Here is a 21,700-nt window from a genome sequence, read left to right on the forward strand (position 1 = left end):
TCAAAACCAGACAGCGTTTATTCATGAATAACGGTAAAAGTTGGCTTTTCCAAGACCGCGAGACTCTGGTTTTTGAAACAAGTATGATGTATGTTTAAAAATCCCTAAAAGTACCACGTTTGCGAAACCATGAATTGCCAGAGTCTCGGTTCTTAAAATCTGAAGTTATATCAGTAGTCTTTCAAATAAAATATTTCATCACATTTTCGACAAGGCTGTACAAGACTTACAAGTTTCGATGCAAGTTTGATTGTTTGTGACTCAGACTGTAGAATCCGAGTTCCACATCCGCGCAACAGTGGGAGTGAATAATGGATTGCTCTTATTCTTTGAGCGGATTTACTTTACTCTAGTTTTTATCACTAAGGTTAGGTTGCGGATCACAAACTGTTAAATTGGTTCAACGTTATTGTTAAATTCTATGAACAGTGTGAATAAAATTGGAACGTTAAAAATCAAACACCTCGAAAAGGTGTATAAATGTATTTCGGCTATGTAAGGTAATATAAGTAAACATACGTATACCTAATACTCGTTCTACAAATCGACGGACTTTCTCAACTGGGTTTGTGAAGTGTTTGATGTTCGACTGACAGCCACATCATCTGGCCTTGATAAAAATGTGTAATCAGTTGTGAGGTGTGTTGAGTTTATTTCTTATCGTGCTTCTGCACCATCTGGCAAGTTACGAACTGGTAAATTTTTACGTAAATACCTCGGTAATTCGTCACAAGAATTATATATTTAACGTTATTTTGAAACCTTATGCTGTCTCATTATACCATTATTATTGTTCTCCGAGAAATTGTTAGTTCCTTCACTGAGGGAAAACATTCTCCTACACACAAGTACTAGTAAATATTACCGCCCAAAAACAATAATAGACATCAGTGAGATAAGTAAAAATAGTTTTTCACCAGTTTGGAACTATCTGTAACAAATAGAAGTGTGATAAGTAAAAATTGAAATACAAAAACAATAAAACGAACAATAATAAGAATTGGATCAACCAGCAAATTAGGTAAATACTTACTGTATATAATAATAATAGTAATCATAATAATAAGATCAACAGGCTTCAGATGACGATAAACAGACACGTACTAAGAAATTGAAATTTGCATATGAAGTTAAAAACCTTCAATGTAGAAAGTAATATATATCGATTAATTACAGTTTGAACTTGACTACGTTCGGATCCAAATCATCGCAAAACTATGCCCTATCATTTTCTGAAAGTGTTGATATCTTGACAACAGAAAATAGAAAGTGATCAATTAAAATGGCTCATGCTGCATCGATATGTGGGATCCTACTCTTTGGATGTGCTTTCATATCGATAGTAAGAGCTTCTGAGGATGACCCCATTGAGTACATGAGCAAGGAAGAACGAGAAGCGTTAAAGTGAGTATTTATATTTGGCATGAATTATTACTCGTGTCACTATCCAAACAGATTTATGTAATATTTTATCTATGGGCGTTTTAACGAAAAATTTCTTTCACCGTTACTGAGAGGAAGGCATGATTTTGGAGGAGTAGTAAAATATTGATAGCAGTTATCTATTCACATAGGAAACTGTACTTGAAGTTTCTTTTAACTACTGGGAAAATTTATATTCCAAACTTTGGGTAACAGTGAAATATTTTCTATTTATTAACTAGGCCTATTAAATTTCTGGACAGAAAAAAATAAATATTTTTGCTGTATTTGGAAGGATATTACAATAATTGAAAGCGTTGGATTTTTCAAGGTTATTCCAGCCTTACTGTCACTTTTTTGGTGGTTGATTTTTTATTGATATAAAGGTCAAGCAACTTTCTTAACTGTAAACGGTCAATACTTATTATACTCACAGTTAGCAAACACTTTGCCCGTATCTTGCAAGGTTTTGCAACGATATCTAGAATCAAATTATTTACGTATGGCCAAATGTTTTGTTTAAAATGTAGATAGGTTTGACAAAACTGGTGATTTCTTTTTAGGGAAGAAGCACGGGACATGTTTTATCATGGATACAATGCTTACATGGTAAGTATTTGAAATCCTAAGGTTCTTAGATTTGTAAAGTGCTGAATAAGCGTTTCTTAAATTGCAATTTTTTAAAGGACAATGCATATCCGGCTGATGAGCTGATGCCATTGAGCTGTAAAGGGAGATATCGAGGATCAGAGCCAGATAGAGGTGATATTGATACTACGCTCGGCAAGTAAGCAATATTTGGAGATATTTATCACAAGCAATGATTCCAAAATTCAAATCATTCGTCAGTTGTATAAAATTCTAAGAATCGATAAAGTCTAAAGTAATTGTTTATTGAATTTCAGCTTCTCATTAACACTGGTGGATGCAATGGACACTCTTGTGGTGAGTGATTGAATATTATGTAGAACTGACAATTGAAGTTGATGTTCTTCAATTATTTGCAATTGGAAAATTCTAATGTTTCAGTTACAGTATTCTAACAATTCTACATACCATGAAATTTGATTTTGAATTGCAGTTAAAGACATTGCATTATGCGCCAAATGCAGTCAAACCTCACAATTCGACGTGAATATTGAGAGTTTTGTATTTGTTATAAAATGTTTCTCACGTTTTTAGCGTTTGGATTGATTATTGCACGCAAAAATAATTCGCTTAGCTTATGATTGCGATTTACATCAAGTAATCTGATTGGAATAAACAACGTCTTGGAATATTATTGATTTATTTTTACTCATCACTATATTTCTGTAAATCTGAGTATTTATTTGGTAGTCTGCACATTTTCACATCGACTCTATTAAATAAATTTAAAAACTTTTTAGCTATTGGGTGACTTGGAAGAATTTCAAAATGCCGTCAAGTTGGTAATCAGAGACGTATCTTTTGAGACAGACGTGATTGTCTCCCTTTTTGAAACCAACATAAGAGTACTTGGGTAAATAGAATCAATGAACTTCCAAATATACTGTATTTATAATAACAATGTGCTTAACTTATATTTTATATTTTTGATAACAGAGGACTGCTGAGCAGTCATATACTAGCTGAATACATGCAGCAACGAGCGGACATCATGCCTTGGTACAGAGGCGAGCTTTTGGACCTTGCTAAGGATTTGGGATACAGATTTTTGCCTGCGTTTAACACAACAACTGGTATTCCATATGGCAGGGTAAATATAATTACGAACCAATTCTTTTCAAGTATCAAGATCTCATTGTTTTGAATACATTTTTTCTTATCCATTTTGATCTTAACGGATTTTTTCTCATTCAATCCTTATTGTTGATAGATAAATCTGAAGAATGGGATGAAGGGTATACCTCTTGAAGCAACTAGAGAAACCTGTACTGCTTGTGCTGGAAGCATGATTTTAGAGATGGCTGCATTATCCAGACTAACTGGAGAGCCGATTTTTGAGGTATGTTTCTCCCACTCGGCTATAACATCTGAGTTTTCTTAGATATCAAATATAATCTTCCATGCTTGTTTGTTTCATAAAGGAAAAGGCGCAGCGGGCAATGGACAGTCTTTGGCGAATGCGCCATCGAGGTACAGACTTGATGGGTTCTGTATTGAACGTTAACTCTGGAGATTGGGTGCGTCGAGACTCTGGTGTTGGTGCTGGGATAGACTCATACTACGAATATTGTCTCAAAGCATATATTCTACTAGGCAAGTATCACTGGCTGAACAATATTCTATGAAATGTTAATTCACCTACCATTGATGCGTAGAATTGGTGAACTACTAATAAATGTCTAGTAGAATCATTTATTTAGCAGTCTCAAACATAGCTTTTCGTCATTCTGAGTATTCAATTACCAATAATTAATTTTCACATTTTGCTTAGGTGACGAAAAGTACTTGGGGAGATTCAACAAGCATTACCAAGCTGTGATGAAATATATAAGTCAAGGGCCGATGTTGTTGGATGTCCACATGCATAGGCCTAATACGAACTCGAAAAATTTTATGGACGCACTGTTAGCTTTCTGGCCAGGTTTGCAGGTGTGCAATTTTTTTAAAAATTTGAATTTATGTACAATCTGAATGATATAATATCAGCTACCGATTACTTACGACTTTCTTTAAATGTCATTCTTTGAACACAAAACTCCAGAGTTAAGAATAAAAACTTATCATTGTGATAGAATAATATCACGTTTACTATAAAGTCGTTTTCTGTAACCTAACGATTAGTATATCCGTTTCTGATTACAGGTATTGAAAGGAGACATAAAACCAGCTGTTGAAACTCACGAAATGCTGTATCAAGTTATGCAGAGGCACAATTTCATTCCAGAAGCATTTACAACAGATTTCCAAGTAAAAATTTTATTTATTACCGTCTCTCAGTCGTAAACAGTTACATGATTCAAAGTTTTAAAAGCCCTAGATTCCACAAATCAAATATTATCGTCAATTTTGTTCTGTTGGGAATATTCCTACGAAATTCTTGAAAAAACCGATTCTGGTTCAGTCTAGAAACATAAATTCAAACGAGTATAATTAAGACTTGGGTCATTTTAGTAGAGCTCACATTGACTGATGACGATGGCCAAACTACAAGGCTCCTTCACATTATATAGAATAAGTTACAAAACTTTTAAGAAACCTATGTAATGTAGCATATTAATTTGTTCGTTTAAACTTTTCTTACTTTTACATCCCTGACATATATGCGCACCTTTTTTTTTTTTTTGTGTGTGTTAGATTTAATTACGCGACTGTTATTACATGGAAATTCACTTTACAGGTACATTGGGGTCATCACCCTCTGAGACCAGAGTTTTTAGAGTCTACGTATTTTTTGTACCGAGCAACTGGTGATCATTACTACTTGGGCGTGGGTCGTAAAGTGCTCAGAAGTCTGCAAACCTATGCTAGAGTTTCTTGCGGTTACGCAGCCGTTTCTGACGTCCGTACTAATAAAAATGATGATACCATGGACAGCTTTGTACTATCTGAAACATTCAAATATTTGTTTTTACTATTTGCTGAGCCTAGCGAATTAGTGATTGATCCAGACGAATTTGTTTTCACTACAGAAGGTCACTTATTACCATTGACCTTAGCTTCCATTGGTTCAAATACGTCTTCGGTGAGTTATTCACTATCACGATGTTTGTTTTACTGTTAAAATAATTGCCGTGCTTATTTTTATGATATTATTTATCACAAAATTTTCTTACTCGCATTTCTTTGTATGTAACACAGGGTTTTGAAAAGGATATAATAGATGTAGATGAGTTTGACAGGACGTGTCCAAACAGTCTACATTTGTTCCCAGCCTCTGTACGCCAACCGTTACGAAATATGGTGGAAGATGTATGTCCAAGGCGAACATTAAAGCGGAAAATAAGTGCTTCGCAATTTCAAGTAAGCGATTTTCATAGTTGCAATGATAACCAATTCCTCGATATTGTGCTAAAGGTTTAATATTAACAAGTTGATCTATAATTACTTAACATTTTCTGTTCAGGCAAACAATTTGGAACACTTATCACTACTTAGTGACATGGGTATCACTATTATAACGCGGGCTGATGGGCGTGTTCAGCTTTTACACACATTTGCAAACGTTCGTAAATTATGATCAGCTAACTCTATTCTAGCAATCCAATTGTTGAATAACAGTGCACTGCACATAGATGTATAGAAAATGTATAATATTGGTGTGTTCAATGCTGGGATCTTTAACAAAAAAATCATCCAAAAATGTGCATTAAGTACAGATTTCCCAGTTTTTTACCAACAGCAAGATAGGAAAATAAGAAGAATCGCACTTAGTGCTCGCTTCTTTTGTAAATCGAATTCACCTTGAGAATGGATATACGATTCTAATCTTTTGAGGCGAACATGCTCTCTTATCTAATTCACCAATATATATTAAATATAGTTTGCTAATCTATTTCAGGCAAATACTGCACAAGATGCAGAGGAAGGGCTTCTATTTATGCAAGAAATGATCGAGCTAAGTAAGATGCAGACCCAGCAAGCGGAAACAAAGCCTCAAGCTGTTACGTTCACACTCCCAACACATCCTAAACAAGAAACGACATTGTTGGCTGGTCCTGCTCACTTTGGACGCAAGCTGCGAGGCCCAAACAGTAAAGTTACTGGCAAAGTCATATACGCAGAGCCACCAACAGCTTGTACAGAACTTCAAAACGCAGATAAGCTGGTTGGAAAAATTGTTATAGTGGATCGCGGTGACTGCATGTTTGTGGAAAAGGTAATGTACTTCGGAATCCTGATGGCGTTTTGTAAGTTCTGTTGAACATATGTGTCTAACACATAGCAACCTTGAAAGAGATCAGTAACTATTATTAAATGTGCTGTACGATATTGCAAACTTTTTTCATTAAAGGCGTCTAAAATATGTGTATAGCTGTGCTCTTGTTACAGGCCCGTCGGATCCAGAAAGCGGGCGCACTGGCAGGTGTGGTTTTGGACAATGTAGTTGGTTCGAGTGCGGCAACATTTCCAATGTTTGCTATGTCTGGCGATGGAAATGAGGTTGATTATGTGGTTATACCTATTGTCTTCCTTTTCAATGCAGAAGCTACACGATTGTTAGAGGCTATAGTTGCTAGTCGTGGGCAACTTGTGGTCACTATTGGTAATTAAACAATTTCAAACTGTACCTTACACGTTCAAGTATTTCACTTTATTCGTATTGTTCGATAATGAAATACGTGGTGAACGTAAAAATATGAGATAATAAAAATTAATTTTTATTACTACAGGAGAATATATAATCAAAGATGAAGTCCAGCTCAAAGCTCCCAACGACTTGTCTATGTTTGAGCGACTTAAAGGCTCGTTCAAAGAATTTATTGTCCGACAAATGGCTCCACAGGTTTGTATTCCTGGGTTTTTAGCCTTTATATTTGTCGAATACTTTGCAATTTGGCTCATAGCGCGATTCAAGTAGCACTATACACTCTTCTTTATAACTTACACTACATTCTTCTATGGGATCCAGTACTTCTATGGAGTCAAAGTCAGAGTTGATTCTCTCAATATTAACGGAAATTGACTTTGGCTCTTTCAGAAGTAAGTCACAAAAATACAGGGTGCTTCAACCAATTTTTGTTTCCAAAAACTGAGGGTGGCTCAGAATGTTGAAGAATGCAATTGAGGAACTGTGTTATTATACAATGTTATTCGCATGTTGTTCCCGTTTTTTATGATACCTACATTCTTCCACCTGCGAAAGTTACCAGATATCAATTCGGGTAACAATTTCATGGCATGTCCTGTATACTGTTGGTATATTACGTACTTCGATACTACGTATACAGGCTGAATCATTCTGGATTTCCTGCAAATGAAATAGGACAATAAAATTTAACTTTGCCTTCAATTTCGATAATTTGTATTCTGCATTAAAACCCGGTAATCTGGAAAGTTTTGAAACTGTAGGGTGTGTCGTTTCTCTGATATACTTCAGTTGATCATATTAACTCGGACAGGTTGAGATTTGTATGAGAATTTGTGCTGTACAAAATTATACGCTGTAAAGAGCTTTATATCATTCCTTAGATTTTTTTTTTTTTTACTTATTCGCCCAATTAAATTTGCTGATTGTGTGTTTCAACTTTGCGCAATCAAATTCTAGTCACGTAATTGTTGAGTCCGTGCAGGTTTTCATAAAAGATTGAAATTGTAGGCAAATTGAAATGTTTTTCCTATACAAGTTCCTAAATATTGATGGATTTACCAATACGCAAGACTTTGCTAGAGATTATGCGTATCATTGGAATATAAATATGTTTTATATATTTTTGTAAATTACTTACGTACACATACCTAGGACATACAAGTTATGTACCACACGATTATTTCATCATACTGACATTATATCGATGAGTAAAGTGTGGCAAAGGAAAAAATTGTGTTGCATTTTAAGCTCAAAGTTATGATTAATAAATAGAGTAAAAGTAATAATTAGCTACATTCTGTCATTATTGTTGCCACACCACATGTTATTGGTACCTAATACTTTTTTTTAAAAACATTCTTCATCATACCATCGCTCATTTTTTTAAGTTGAGCATGAGATGATAATAAATTCTACGGTATCGTGTTTTTATTTTAATTCTTTACCGTATACTTGACTTTCACACATATTTTACTCCTGTAAGAAATGGATACGAATTTCAATTTGGCAATGAAACAAACATATTACGCTAGAAAGTTATAGAAAATACATTTTAAGTACATGCAAAGGATATACAGCACATTCATTATTCAAAACATTTAGTTGATATGCATCGTGAAATTCAAGATTTTAGTTATAATTATTAAGAGCACATAATAGCTTTTTAAGTAAATTCTGAACAACTCTTCTCTATACTAATATTCAGCAGTTTTTATTGTTTTTAAACCCTGGATTGAATATATTCAAATTTGTCGTATGATAATGGCAGGAATCGGGACAGTTTTTGTTGAAACAAAATTCTGCAACGGGCAACACTGCTACTCCGATAGGGAAACACACTGAGATCATACGAGAGGAGGACCAGAAGATAATCGTAGAATTTCAGCATTTAAAAGCAGAGATAACACATACGTTAACTGAAGAAGAAATAAGAATAACAGTGAACCTTGATAAAACATTGTCAACACCTCAGGAGCATGCCGATTCCTCAGATTTTGAAAAGAAATGGAGATTCCTGCGTAAAATGTTTGTTAATCAAATATTTGCAAACACTAAAAAAGATTCCAGTTTGTATATTAAAGGCTCTGTAATGAAGGGCTATTACAAGTGGGTTCAGACCGAACGTGGACTCTCCAATGATGTCATAAACAACATGAACTTGTCACGCAAAGTCCTTTGGTTTCTGAAAGAGCTCGGTGAATTAGGGCCCGAGTTATCAGTTGCAGATAAAACGAATGAAGTAACTAACATAAATAAACGGCGATTAGAGTTACTGAAGCAGCATTTATTATCAAAAATGGATGATATGGCGTTCCTGAAGAATGTTGCAATGAAGCTCAAGAGTCTAAAATCAACAAACCCAGAAATGGAACAGTTATTCGAGCAGTTAGAATCGGGAAAAGTTGAAGTAGAAAATTACGCTCTCTTTGGTAAATTACTCAGAGAAATATTCGAAGGAGAAGACGAGGATATGAGTCAACACATAGTGCTTTTGGATCATCTTCACAAAGCTATACAAACCAACAATCCGTCCGAGATTTTGATCGATCAACTAAGAAAGGAATTTGGTGATTCGTTGGAATTGACTAACTTTTCAGAATCAGAAGGTGATTTTCTCGTTGGAGAGTCTCGAACAGATGATAATGAAAGTAAAGAATCCAAAAAAACCAAAAGTCTTCAGGAATATAGCAAGATTAACGTAATAGACTCACGGAATTTGGATGATTTTGAGGATTTCATTTTAATCGAGATTGAAAAAGCGGCAGAGAATCCAACTGAATCTAGTTCTTCATCGCTAAAAAATCTGGACTATGACAAGTCTGAAGTAAAATCTGACATAATTAATCGTGGCGCTGATTGGGACACTGAAAATGACAAAGAAATTGTCGACAAACATCGAGATGAACAATTCGATAAAACGGAAGCAAGATATGACGAGAGAAAGAGGCTTTTACAAGACATCCGAAGAGAGATTAGTGATTCTCAAAATAATAATAATAAAGATAACAGTAATATGCGTAGCCTTAATAATAATGAAATTAAATTGAATACAAAAATAAATTTAGAAACCCAGCACATACCCGATGAGCAACTTCGCTCGAATGACCCTTTGGAGGATTTCAAAAAACCTTTGTGGGCATCTGATGAAGGTAAAATATTGAAAGGATTTTCTGAATTTCAACAAAAAAAAGAAATACGATCGACGGGATATGCTAACCCAGAAAAGAGTAATTATGAGTATCGAGGCAAAGAAGAAGAAGAACAAGAAGAAGAGAAAGGAAGAAATCAAGAACGGAAAAACGGGAAAGTCGTAAGTGAAGAACATGCTGGCTCGCAAATAAAAATTAATGCCGATACCAGAGAAGGTAAAAAACATATCGACGACGAATTATAATGATGGTATTTTGATTATAGGTTTGATAATAAATGTATTGAAATAAAGAAAAGTCCAATTACACTAGTTGATACTTGGTAGTAAAATATAAACCGTGAAAAAAAAAATAATTGACAAATTAAGATTAGCTCAAGACTCAAGTGATGCGAGCTTTAACATTTTTATACCTAAAATTTCTATGCATATAGAAATAAGAATTAAGTTAATCTAACAATGTATGTCATGAGATGGGAAATATGACAATGATTACTTATTACTTGAAATCACTCATGAAGCGTAGCGCGAAACTATATCTTTTTTTTAAATCATCAACTAATGGTGCTTTTTTCGAAAATGGACTCTATGTTAAAAACTTGCAATAATAATGAAATCACGAATAATGCCGTGTATAATTTGGAGACAATGCATGAGGTTTTGTTAACTACATAATGTATATATATTTTCGATAGTTCAATACACATTGATGTGGTTGTGAATATAACGTACGTAGACTGTCAAAGGTATAAAACTGCAGGAAACAGTGAATTTAACCTAAAGATATGCATACTTTGCTTTACTAAGTTCAACAGTTGATGAAAATATGAAACTTTCGGCAGCGAAAAAAAATCTGGTGAATATCATTCACTTATTACTATCCATAATTTGAAGCTTTTAATTTTATCCTAAGTTTCCTATTGCATTGGAAGGTGTTTATTATTCACAATTTGGATAGTATTTTATAATTACGCTTTGTATCGTATAATTATTTAGCTTAAGAAAAACCGGAAAAAAACGAACCATTAAAGGTAAAAGATGAGAAAGAAACTTGAAATTTCATTTTTTATTTGCAAAAATCACATATCTGTAATGCAACTTTAATGATACCAATTATCGGAGAACTATAATTTCTACTTGAATGTTTGATTTTTTTTATTTCAATTTTAACAAACTAATCAGATTTCGTGTACAGAAAACTGAGATATAATTTAAATAGATAATATATGGCGGATTAGTGTACAGATATTGAAATATGTGTGTTAACCAGTTGTAAAGAAATGAAGTATAATAATAGAACTGTGTAAAATATTTCTTAATTCGTGATATAGACGATGCAAGATGTATAATATCTGTTGTATGTATTTGTAAAGTAAATTTTCTAATTACCGGAGGAATACTAACATAATGCTTTATGTTAGCTATTTTACAATGATAATGTATAATATTTGTAATCGAGCGAGTAGATCTATCAACTACTCTTTAATATTATATCGTGGTATAAAAATATATTCCATCATTTCAATGAGCAATGGTTTTTGAAATGTAGTGAACATCTGCAAGCGTACGATGAACAGTTAAGAATATTAAGTTGTAATTTTTAGTTGTTATATACTTACGTGCTTACTGCTGTCAGAGAATGCATATAACTTATAAGTGTAAATAAGATCCTAATATGAATATCAGCTTTTTACTTATAAATATATTGTAATTCTGAATGACTCTTTCTTAAATACTGTTAAATGAAAATAAGATAATTATAATACCATATAACTAGTAATTATCTGCCAAAAATAACATAAGGATATTTAAGATTTTAAGAGAAGTAAAGTTACTACAAATTTTTATAGTATGATTAACTCTTTGTACATATTAGAATAACAAAATACAGAAGATTGTATCATAGTATACTATAAATCAATTTCAGTAAAGATATTTACGGAATGAGGTTTTTGGTAACGGGGGTGACGCATGACTATTATTGATAATTGGAAATAAAATCGTTATAAATCATGCTTTTTTGTGCACGTGTCGAGATATACTTTTGAAAAAATTTCATCTTTCGAAAAATACCCTAGTACGAATTCATTTAGTCATGGTTTTTTGGTATTTCTCATAGTTGAAATACAACAGGTATCAGGATTTTAGTGATATATCTTTTTATTCATTATATGTAACAATAAGAGAAAATATAATTCTTTCTACATTTGTGGGTCAAGAGAACAATGTTACAAGAATAGAATTCTCTTTGGGAAACATACATTGAAAGCTTTCAGATTAGACTATAACTCTCGGATGAAAAAATTTATACTGCCAGAGAAGAGAAGAGATTTCAAATGTATTTTACAAGTAACGTTAAAATTATATTGTATAGCTAGATCTAAAATCATAACAGAATTTCATTTATTGCCTCTGTTATGATTTAATAAATTAACTCTAATGACCTTTTACAGGTTTAAAATTAGACGCTAATGCATAAACATAATATTATTACAATAGATATTGATTGGCATTTCGCATTTTCTAACATTGGCTGTAGCTTTTGGAAGTCTTCTGGACGTTTTTCCAGCTATTAGCCTTTTTTGTTATAACAAAAGCGTTTGTACTACGTGCTGCACTTTAATAACATTTTTCTTGACCATTTGCAAAAAAGCTCATGCTTTCCTCAAAGTCTGAAAAATGCCTTTTGTGCTCTACCGTTTGGTATTTGTCCCTGAAGTCGTAATCTGCGTACCGCTTCCCTCAAATGTTTTGGTTGCAATGGGCCCGTTTCTTCGTGAGTTTCCATGACATCCAAAGCTTTAAACAGTTGCATATTTGTTACATTATTTCAGCTTCTGCTCTCTATATTCTTTACAGTGAAAGAGTTACTATGGATTTTACAATATCTTTTTCTCCAATAAAAATATTCGTCAATTTTTTGAGCCATCGAAATTTGCATACATCGGAGTTTGTAATTATCTTGTGCAAGAGATATAGTTTTTCATATCGTACCTTCCTCAACAATTTCGCCGACAAACACCTTGGCTATACCTGACATGGCTATCACGACATTTTGAGATACCGAGCAGCCCGTAATTGTCTGCATAATCTGAAAAGAATCGAAAACAACAAAATGGAAGAGCCGTCTGTTCATTTTCTTTGGCAATAAGATATTAGGTATTGACCTTGTGATTGTTGGTCGGAGTAAATTTATGCAATCAATATTGAGTAGATATTTGAAAAAAAAACGCGAGTAAAATATTAGTTCGTGAAGGTTATCTTTCAAGAAGCTTACATGCATTTTTATTTAACAAGGAGTTTCTTCAAGGAATTTACACTTCGAATAATTTTGAGAATGCAGAACTAACTAAAAGCTTTGATAAAATCTGATTACTCTTTTGATTGCTGCTTTGGGAAATGCAGCTCTTCTGTACATCTCGTATCTGTCCAATTGATCTTCCGTGAAATTTGATACCAAAACTCTAGAATAAAAATGGTGAAAGTAATTTTGTACGTATTGTCAAATGCGTCGCTTCACAAATAGAAGCCAAAAAGGTGAATATTTAACATACTGCATTTTCTCCCGCTCTTCTTCCTCCAGTTCCTTTTTACTCTTTTCTCTACTTTCTCTTCTTCCATCTATTTTTGTCGGTACCGAATGTGGGAGCATTATATCATTTCCAAAAATGTCTTCATGCTCATCTTGACTCTCTGGATCATTCTTCAAGTCCATATGGTCACTTGATAGCATTCCGCTACTAGTTTGTTGGGGACTTGACTCTTCTGTGTCTGATTGAGAATTCTGACTTGAAGTGTCAGGTTCATTCTTTAAAATTAAAACACCAAATTATTCAAAACAATTTGACGAGAACCGCATGAGAAATCAGTCTCAATTTAAGTATGACAAAAAGATTGGAGATCATCAGTTTTGCTTATATTTTTGTGCAAATTCGAGTTCTCGATTTTCATAATTGCAATATAAGTATAAAAATGTTCTAAATTCTCCTCCGTATTAGCGATATCGACTGCAAAAGTACGAAGCTGAAAATTTCAATATATTTACTCCTTTCACCTTCAAAGGAACGTCGTCAATATCCATGCCATCGCTGTCTCTGGTTCCGGAGGGTCTAGACGGACTGTCCTTATCTTCAATATCGACAAGCTCGCTTTCGTTCCCAGAATCATCTTTACCAAAAATATTATCCATTCTCTGAAGCAATAAAGTTCATAAAAATAAAAGGCCAAAATGTTCTATCAAATACAAAATTGCATAAATTTTAAAAATCGGTGAAATTTTGTACACATGCATATAGGTTAGAAACAGCCGAACACCATAATCGGTGTAATTATGAAATAAAATCTGTCCAAAGGAGGGCTGAAGAAGTAACGAAACTCACGATGTTTTTAACAGCAACAGTCCGGTCAGCTGACGCGTCCTAAACCCTGAAGATAATTTGATTTGAACCGCTTTTGTAGCGCGATATTGACTGATTTGACAGAAGGAGAGTGTTTACTGCACGAATGACGTCACGACCTGCGTGACCTGCCTTTGCGACGATTTATCTTTTTCAAAATTACTACACCGAGGTTATCAAAAGTAGCGGCAAATATCGACAACCGACGACGGAGAATCCCCATCAATAAATCGTCGTCACGATCGTAATCGTTGGGACCGTAAATTGGCGACAATGATGAAACGTAAATACGCTGGGTAAGGTTCGCCTCGTTAGTTCCGAAGTTGCCCGCGCGGCAGCAGCACAAACCATCGAAACAATCGCGAGAGAAATGTTGCGGCGGTGTCGCGACGCCGCATTTGTCAATACTCGATTGTTTTAACAATTTTCTCGTACTTTCGGTCGCGTTTCGCGTAAAAATTTCTACGCCGTGGTTACCCAATCAGGGTTATTAACAGCCGAGTGATTTAACGGCGAAAGGGGTCGAGTACATCGCCGTGTAAACGGGGTAAATATACCCACCTACCGCTTGTGCACACATCGGCAAAGTTGAATTTTAGACGGCTCTCGGACATTTGCCAAGTGTTGCGGCTTTGAGAAGGAGGAGGAAGGAGGAGGAAAAGGTGCAGGTGGATATACACAATACAAACACAGTACAGTGTCTCAGTTACCTCTCCCTCTTGCATATTTATTTGGATTTCGTATTAACGAGGGAATCGAACGGAAATCTTCGTTCTTCGCCAACCAAGCATTCAACCCTCGTTAATGTCGGCCAACTCTTCGTGTTGATGTGTTAAAATGTGAGTATCTCTTTCCTCCTCATCGATACGTAATATAATATTTATGGACTCACGTTTACACTAGTTGGAAAAAAAAACATCTTCTGTATAATAACCAACGCGCTTTAAAAATGGCACAGTTCCATATTGGAACCGTCAAACTGGTCATGTTATATTGCTGAAAAGTCGGAGAGAGCCTGCAGCGGGTTTTGTTCTTTGATGTTTGTGCGTAAAAAACCGGTTTACCAATCTTTTCTTTTTATTCTTATTCTCATTCCTTTTCTGCTATCGAAAATGTAACAGATCGCGTACCGAGAGTTCGACAACGCATTTTGATTAGCAGCAGCTTGGTTGTTTCGCGTTTTATTACTCAGCACGGTTAATTGTTTGCCATTTACCGCGTTGCGATTCATCTCGTTATTCTCAATCGCGACTCCGCAATCTCTGCAATAATAGCGTTACGTATACGTCATTTTTTATACAGACAGACGCGCGTACAAAACTTGATTGTCGTTTTTTCGCACATGGCCAGATAGATACCATTGTCGCAAAAAATAATGAGGCAATTTATAGGCGTGTTTTTAGGTAAACACGTATGCACACTGTCATTTTTCGCCTGTTACTGTATACAATGCACACATGTAATACCCACCTATACCATTTTCGAAACTCGGGTCTTTATTCTGATCGTAGACGCTCAGGTACACGAAGACTAGAATTTAAAGTACCTATGCATACGTAGGTAAGTCAAACTAGACGCCTGCACGAATGAGGAGTCGAATGTAAATGCGGGTTTGACGTACGTACGTAGATACGTACATAAGTCTGTATCCTGTGTATGTAATTACATTCACAATTTTTTCAAACGACGTCGAAAATTCTGTCTTGGCCTGTCAATTTTCAGTATACAATATCCCTGTTTTTGATATCTTGGAAATAAAAGAGAGAAGGTGAAGTTATTATTGTATACGAGATCGAGTTTTCGACCTTTTTCCTTTCCGCCTATGCGGTCGAAATATCAGACACGTAAGTTTTATCTTACCACATCCGATACACTTTCCTTAATTCTTTCCCTAACATCTGCTAAACGAATATCGATGCCTCCCGTTTCAAAGCTTCTCCAACTTTCCGAGAGTGAATAGAGACTCAAGTTTGTTAAATTTTCCGATTGAAGAATCTTCCCGCTCGGAGAAAATATACGCTCGGTTTACACTAATTCGTTTTGTTAATCTAATCATCACACAGTCGATGTACCGAAATTCCCAATTGAAAAAAAATTTCGATTTTCAGCGACGCGTTTCAGCGCCGATAATAAAAAGCTAGCTGCATCGAAATTACAAACGAAACCTCGGTTTATCAGTTTCATAACAACTCCACGCATCGTCATCATAGTCATCATCATTACTATCATCATCGGTGTGTCGTTACTGCTACAATACGGTTCATATAATTTACGACCAAAAACTCTTCGACTCCTCTTCCATTTAAGGTAATTTTAGTTGTGTACGTGCGTTTAGACCAGTGCATTAGAGTCGTAGGCGCCGCAGTATATATGTATACGGGTCAATGCCCTTGAAGCTCGTGCAAAAACTCGTCCCTGCACTCCTCGCATTGTCCGACGGACAGAACTTGTGGGATATTTTTCCTGTAAAACATTATTTGCGAAGATACGAAGCAAAGCATGGTGTATTTATCGTCTAGTTGTTTTTTTTTTTTTTCTAGTTCTCAAATTGAAAATGATTTTCTAATTAAACGATCAAATAACATTTATTTCGCGTAGTAATTGCAGTCCCGTAATATCAACATTTGCAGCAACATTAATTTCAATATTTCTTAATAAAAAATGATCGATCTCGCAGAAGGTAAAAAAAAGTATCCATCGGAATCTTCTGACTCTCAGAGGAGCAGCTCGTTCAGCTTATTTTGCGGCTGCTTCTGTACCGGCGTATATAAACACAAAGTGCCGGATACTCGTAATTCTGGTTCATCGTCGGCCGGTATTATCCAGAATTCGTAGCGTAAACTTCAAGCTCTCGTAAGTAAAATTTGCCGTTTATCAAACGTATTGTCAAAATTGTTTGCTGCTGCTGCTGCTGGTAAATCACGTGATTGTATTTTACGCGCCTCGTGACGTGATTATAGAATCGTTGTTGCAGCTTTTCTCTTCCACTCTTATAATAATCCGCGATTGTGATATTTTTCCCGTCTACTTCAGCTTTCAAATATGTTCAAATAAAACTCTTACAGTACAGGCAGCGGGAGGATATTCGATGTTCAATATTCTATTCCGCCTGTCTAACGCTCATTGAGTCATTAAGGTACCATCTATTGAATTAATTCTCAGTGGTTTGGCGAATATTGGCTAAAGCTAACTCGATAATTGCAGTTGCAATTAGGGAAATTCCAGACCCAGCTTCATTAATAACTAATAATTTCTACTAATTTCCACAAAAATTCGATCTATGTTTTATAACACTCCTTACAAGATGCGGGAAAATTTAATTTAATTAACAAGTTGCAGTTGATTTAATTACATGTATACAGGCACATGCGATTATTAATTAACATACTAATACTGTCGAACATATTTTTGATGGAAAAATATACATTTTCTTCGTATCGTTTGAAATTTGATTCGAACATTCTATACGCAGCTGTAGCTATATATGTAACGTCACTAATTGCATAAAAATCGATCAGATCGGTTTCCGGCCGCCTTCATTATGGATTGACCCACTCCTATAGCCTTTGGAAAATTCCGCAAAACATTCCACACGGCGTAACGTACGTTTTGCGGGCTTCGGTGACCGGTTTACTAATTAGTCTGTTCACCGTGGTCAGTGAATAACTGATGAATATTACCTCTTTGTTATGAATATTACACGGATCGATAGAGAGTTATTATTTTCTACACATAATTGATTGTTATTGCGGCAGGTTTATAATGTTATTCGCGAGATTAATTTGAGAGTAATAAAACGCACGATTACAGTCATATAATATTCTGCTTCTACATTATTTGCACGTATCAGATATGATGTCACGTCGAATAATGAACGGAGTAATTTATCCACGTCGGCATAACGTGATTTTTTGGTATTTATTTTTTTCTGCAAATCGTCAAAACTAGGGGTGCGCTTTGTCACGTAAAAACATGATACAACGTGCGAATATGCGGGTTCCAAGAGAGAGAGTGAGAGAGAGTACATTTAGGCCCGATTATTACGGTCGCTGAGCTGATGCAGGGGAGAAAGAGATTCTTGCCGCCTAACTGTGCCTAAATTATGTCCATGATGTGGAAACGCGTGTATAATGTACACCAGGGTGTTTCAGAAAAAAATAATTTTCCACCATGGCACCCCCTCCAATGTTATTTCAGGTCAAAAGAAAGATTCTGTAAAAAGATGAGCGTTTTACGTTATGTGGAAGATCGCGCTCCTTGTAATTTTTCATGTTTTTCAAACACGTTGTAGCATCTCAATTATTATTTTTTTCCTGACACTTATATTCAACCCGAAGATCACGATCCATAACACAACAATATATCAACCGGGAATCTTCTTCTATATTAAAAGTTCATATTAAATTATAAATATTTTATGAGATTGACTTAGTAATGAAAATATCGTCAGCTGCAATTTTCATACATTAACTGGAGGTTTAATATTACAAGTTTGGGTCTTCTTAGGGACGTAAATTGATGATTCTTCATGAAGTTAGAAAAATTTGTAAAAGTGTACTGAACGTGATGTTCCACATAACGTAGAATGCTCATATTTTGCTGGAACCTTTCTTTTAACTTGAACAAACTTTTAGGGGGTGCCATGGTGGAAAGTCGCGAATTATTTTTTCCTGAAACACCCTAATATACACGCATGTACATGCGTTCAGACCAACACCCACACAAGGAAGTACAAAAGAGAGAGAGAGAGAGAGAGAGAGAGAGAGAGAGAGAGAGAGAGAGAGAGAGAGAGAGAGAGAGAGAGAGAGAGAGAGAGAGAGAGAGAGAGAGAGAGAGAGAGAGAGAGAGAGAGAGAGAGAGAGAGAGAGAGAGAGAGAGAGAGAGAGAGAGAGAGAAAGAGGATAGGTATACCTACGTATAGGGGCTTTGGTGGCGAGCTCATTCTGTTCAAGGAAGCATGAAAATGATCAAAAGAAATAATCTTTTGCTCTCGCACAGCGACGGCGACCGACCTACGCTATAACGTGACGCCTGCAATTTCAGTGTGTATGTGTGTGTGCAGGAACCCCGCTTTCCGTCCTTCCTTCCTTCCTTCCTTCTTTTTATATGTGCAGTGACTGTATGCATACATATCTGCTAAAATGAACACCTTGCATACAACGCACACACACCGCTGGCGCGTTCTGCGGCATAAGAGGGGCCTCTGTATAAAGAATGAAGAAAACAAAAACTGAAAAACTACATAGCCGTATAAGACGTTACATATAAGATAAGATGAAGCTGAAACTGGCAGCCAGCGTTAACTTTTTGGAAATAGAAAAATGCAGTTCAGTTTGATCCTAGTAATTCTGTAAATGTATCAGGAGTTCAAGGTGTTTCACAAAATTTTGACTTTCGGACATTAAAACGTTTCGCTGCTAATTTTGGCTGCTAGTTTCAGTCTCATTAAGATAAGAAGTTTTTAAGATTATAATTGTAGTCCGTTCCATGCAGCTTGTGATATTTCGAAAAATCTGCAACACTTGTATAACGGCGTAATAGACAATAAGAAAATTCAAAATATAAATGAAATTCGTGTATTATAGGTATTTCGATTTCCCCGATTATACACATTTTATGATGAACTCTTCCGGTTTATACGTGCTTTATACGTACTGTATCCATATAGCCGTGATTTGTTTACCGTCCCAATTATACCGTTCTTCGCTAATTTTATACCGTATATTTGTATTCATTGTTTGGTTTTCTTTCTGCTTTTCGCCGCAACAAGGTGCGAAGAGGCGACGGACGTGGAGTCGTTTCATCAGCCAAAGCAGACCGCGGGATTGACAACGACGATGGGCGTCGCCGAAGACGATGCTCCGACGCCTCCTAGTGCGACCTCGCATCCCAATCCGAACTCCAATCAAGAAGGTAAGGATATCATAATACTCGCCTGCGATTCGCGTAAATTATGATGCTACGATACGTGTCCATCGTGTACAATGTACGCGGTGTCTATTGTTCCTTAAACATTCTTAAATCCTGTAATCATCCTGGGGATCAAAAATTGCTGATCAAGTCCTGGAAAATTTTTGGAATATTTTTATACATCAACTGGAAAAGTTGACGTAATACAATTTTTGTTAAAAACTGCGACATTTTATTTGTAATACGTGGACTTGATTCCGTTGAATTTTAGCAGACCACGGACCATGCAGTCGTTAGAAATTCACTCTGTATGTAAACTGCGATATAAATTTTGTTGATTCAACAACTAGCTAACTTTTCTTTTTAAGTCTTTCGAAACGATGATTATTGCGCAAAGATGAAACTATACATTATGTTTTGTTTGAAAGTCGAGAAATACCAGCTGTAGCCGATGCGTGAATGTCGTATATAACATTTTTATTTTTCAAGATAATAATACGAAAGATGAAATTGAATTTTGACTTTTCCTTGACTTCTAAATAAAATTCTAAATTGTTATTGTAATTGTAATGTATATTTCGTAAAATCTTTAAATATCTTGACAAATAATTACTTTTCTCACCACCTCCAAAAAAATCTTTTGTCAAACCAAAAATTCTTTCTTCTTGTTTATGGCTTAGAAAATAATACCATTGCAATTACTATACCGATTTACTATCGTCGCTTTGTACACCTCGTTCAGTGTTGTTGTTGTACGGGATTACCACTGATTTTTATCGTGGGAAACTGGTTTCGTTTCGTTCCTCCTAAAGCCGAAGATCAGACTCTGACCGCCCAGGTTCAACGAAGATGAACTCTCGTAGATACATAGCTAGACGGAAAATAAGAAGAAGATTTAACCAGACAGCCTGAAATTCGACGAATTTTTCGCCATCTTCTCGTGTATCTCCATCTATTATTTCTTCCATTCGTTTTGATCCGAAAGCCTGCACCGGTATTCGGATTTTTTTTATCGAATCTCGAAACTTTATTCTAATACCTGTAAAACAGGAAAGAAAGGGGGCTCCTATATTTATAGTTTTTTTTTTTTTTCTTCTGTTTTTGCTTAATTTTTTTGCCAACTCATTTAATGCGTGATGCACTTTTGCACAATGCGAATGCTTCTTTTATCGCAAAAAAAGTCAAGCATTCTATTTTCCGATTCAAAAAGGGACCGATATTTTTATAAATAAGCAGAGGTACGATTAGTCACGAAATCAGTGGCCGCATTTTTCTCTCGAGTGTTCTCTGTATTCTCTGTGTTGTTGTTGTTGTTATTATTATTATTATGTTAATCACAAGTTTGTCAAGAGAGTCATGCCACGGGAATTTTTAGTGTGCGAGGGGTTGATTGCGTGCTTCTTGTACACAGATCGAATATCTTGTATTATATATTAGGTATACGTATATGTACGTACGTGTATACACTATACATGCTTAAGCTAGTTTTCTGATGGGCCGCTAATGCTCTCAAGTATAATGGGTAGATATGCTGCGAAGAAATGTGATTTTAGATAACCTCGAAAGGTATAATATGAATGCGTTACG

General features: G+C 35.3%; 3 protein-coding genes across 5 annotated transcripts in view; 2 read left to right on the top strand and 1 right to left on the bottom strand.

Annotated features, from left to right (window-relative positions):
• The first annotated feature begins 4 nt into the window (after window positions 1-4).
• On the top strand, window positions 5-11,821 carry LOC107219672 (ER degradation-enhancing alpha-mannosidase-like protein 3). The gene is made up of 18 exons (XM_046731657.1): window positions 5-1,021; window positions 1,177-1,404; window positions 1,986-2,031; window positions 2,109-2,209; window positions 2,328-2,367; window positions 2,811-2,923; window positions 3,007-3,160; window positions 3,281-3,409; window positions 3,492-3,663; window positions 3,842-3,999; window positions 4,213-4,317; window positions 4,748-5,092; window positions 5,209-5,370; window positions 5,474-5,572; window positions 5,909-6,226; window positions 6,400-6,613; window positions 6,741-6,853; window positions 8,427-11,821. Exons 2-18 carry the CDS (start codon window positions 1,283-1,285, stop codon window positions 10,050-10,052), a joined length of 4,017 nt encoding a protein of 1,338 aa, XP_046587613.1. The 5' UTR covers window positions 5-1,021; window positions 1,177-1,282; the 3' UTR covers window positions 10,053-11,821.
• Window positions 10,391-14,576, bottom strand: LOC107219661 (transcription initiation factor TFIID subunit 11). Of its 3 annotated transcripts, none has more exons than XM_015657946.2 (6): window positions 14,186-14,576; window positions 13,861-13,998; window positions 13,361-13,614; window positions 13,183-13,270; window positions 12,801-12,897; window positions 10,391-12,605 (listed from the first exon to the last, which is right to left on the bottom strand). In XM_015657946.2, the coding sequence occupies exons 2-6, from the start codon at window positions 13,993-13,995 to the stop codon at window positions 12,472-12,474; spliced, it is 708 nt and encodes a 235-aa protein (XP_015513432.1). In that variant the 5' UTR covers window positions 13,996-13,998; window positions 14,186-14,576; the 3' UTR covers window positions 10,391-12,471. The 3 variants fall into 3 exon arrangements, with proteins under 3 accessions (XP_015513432.1, XP_046587628.1, XP_046587629.1); XM_046731672.1 differs by having other exon boundaries at window positions 13,852-13,998; XM_046731673.1 differs by having other exon boundaries at window positions 13,852-13,996; window positions 14,182-14,576.
• Window positions 14,577-14,900: 324 nt separating this feature from the next.
• LOC107224814 (serine/threonine-protein kinase tricornered) overlaps window positions 14,901-21,700 on the top strand; it is a 121,798-nt gene continuing 114,998 nt past the window's right edge. Inside the window, exons 1-2 of the mRNA XM_046731663.1 lie at window positions 14,901-15,042; window positions 19,974-20,116. Of these exons, the coding sequence (XP_046587619.1) occupies window positions 15,041-15,042; window positions 19,974-20,116 (145 nt within the window). The 5' untranslated portion in view covers window positions 14,901-15,040. The remainder of the gene's footprint in view (window positions 15,043-19,973; window positions 20,117-21,700) is intronic.

The sequence above is a fragment of the Neodiprion lecontei genome, chromosome 2, assembly GCF_021901455.1.
Source record: "Neodiprion lecontei isolate iyNeoLeco1 chromosome 2, iyNeoLeco1.1, whole genome shotgun sequence".
Classification (NCBI taxonomy): Eukaryota; Metazoa; Arthropoda; class Insecta; order Hymenoptera; family Diprionidae; genus Neodiprion; species Neodiprion lecontei.

Excerpts from the sequence above, each read along its gene's own strand:
- LOC107219672 (XM_046731657.1), top strand. The coding sequence starts at position 1,283 with ATGGCTCATGCTGCATCGATATGTGGGATCCTACTCTTTGGATGTGCT. Across the intron at positions 3,161-3,280 it reads CTGGTATTCCATATGGCAGG|ATAAATCTGAAGAATGGGAT; the intron begins GTAAATATAATT and ends TATTGTTGATAG. Across the intron at positions 6,854-8,426 it reads TCCGACAAATGGCTCCACAG|GAATCGGGACAGTTTTTGTT; the intron begins GTTTGTATTCCT and ends TGATAATGGCAG.
- LOC107219661 (XM_046731672.1), bottom strand. The coding sequence starts at position 13,995 with ATGGATAATATTTTTGGTAAAGATGATTCTGGGAACGAAAGCGAGCTT. Across the intron at positions 13,615-13,851 it reads TTCCTTTGAAGGTGAAAGGA|AATGAACCTGACACTTCAAG; the intron begins GTAAATATATTG and ends TTAATTTTAAAG. Across the intron at positions 13,271-13,360 it reads GAAGAGCGGGAGAAAATGCA|AGTTTTGGTATCAAATTTCA; the intron begins GTATGTTAAATA and ends TTTTTATTCTAG.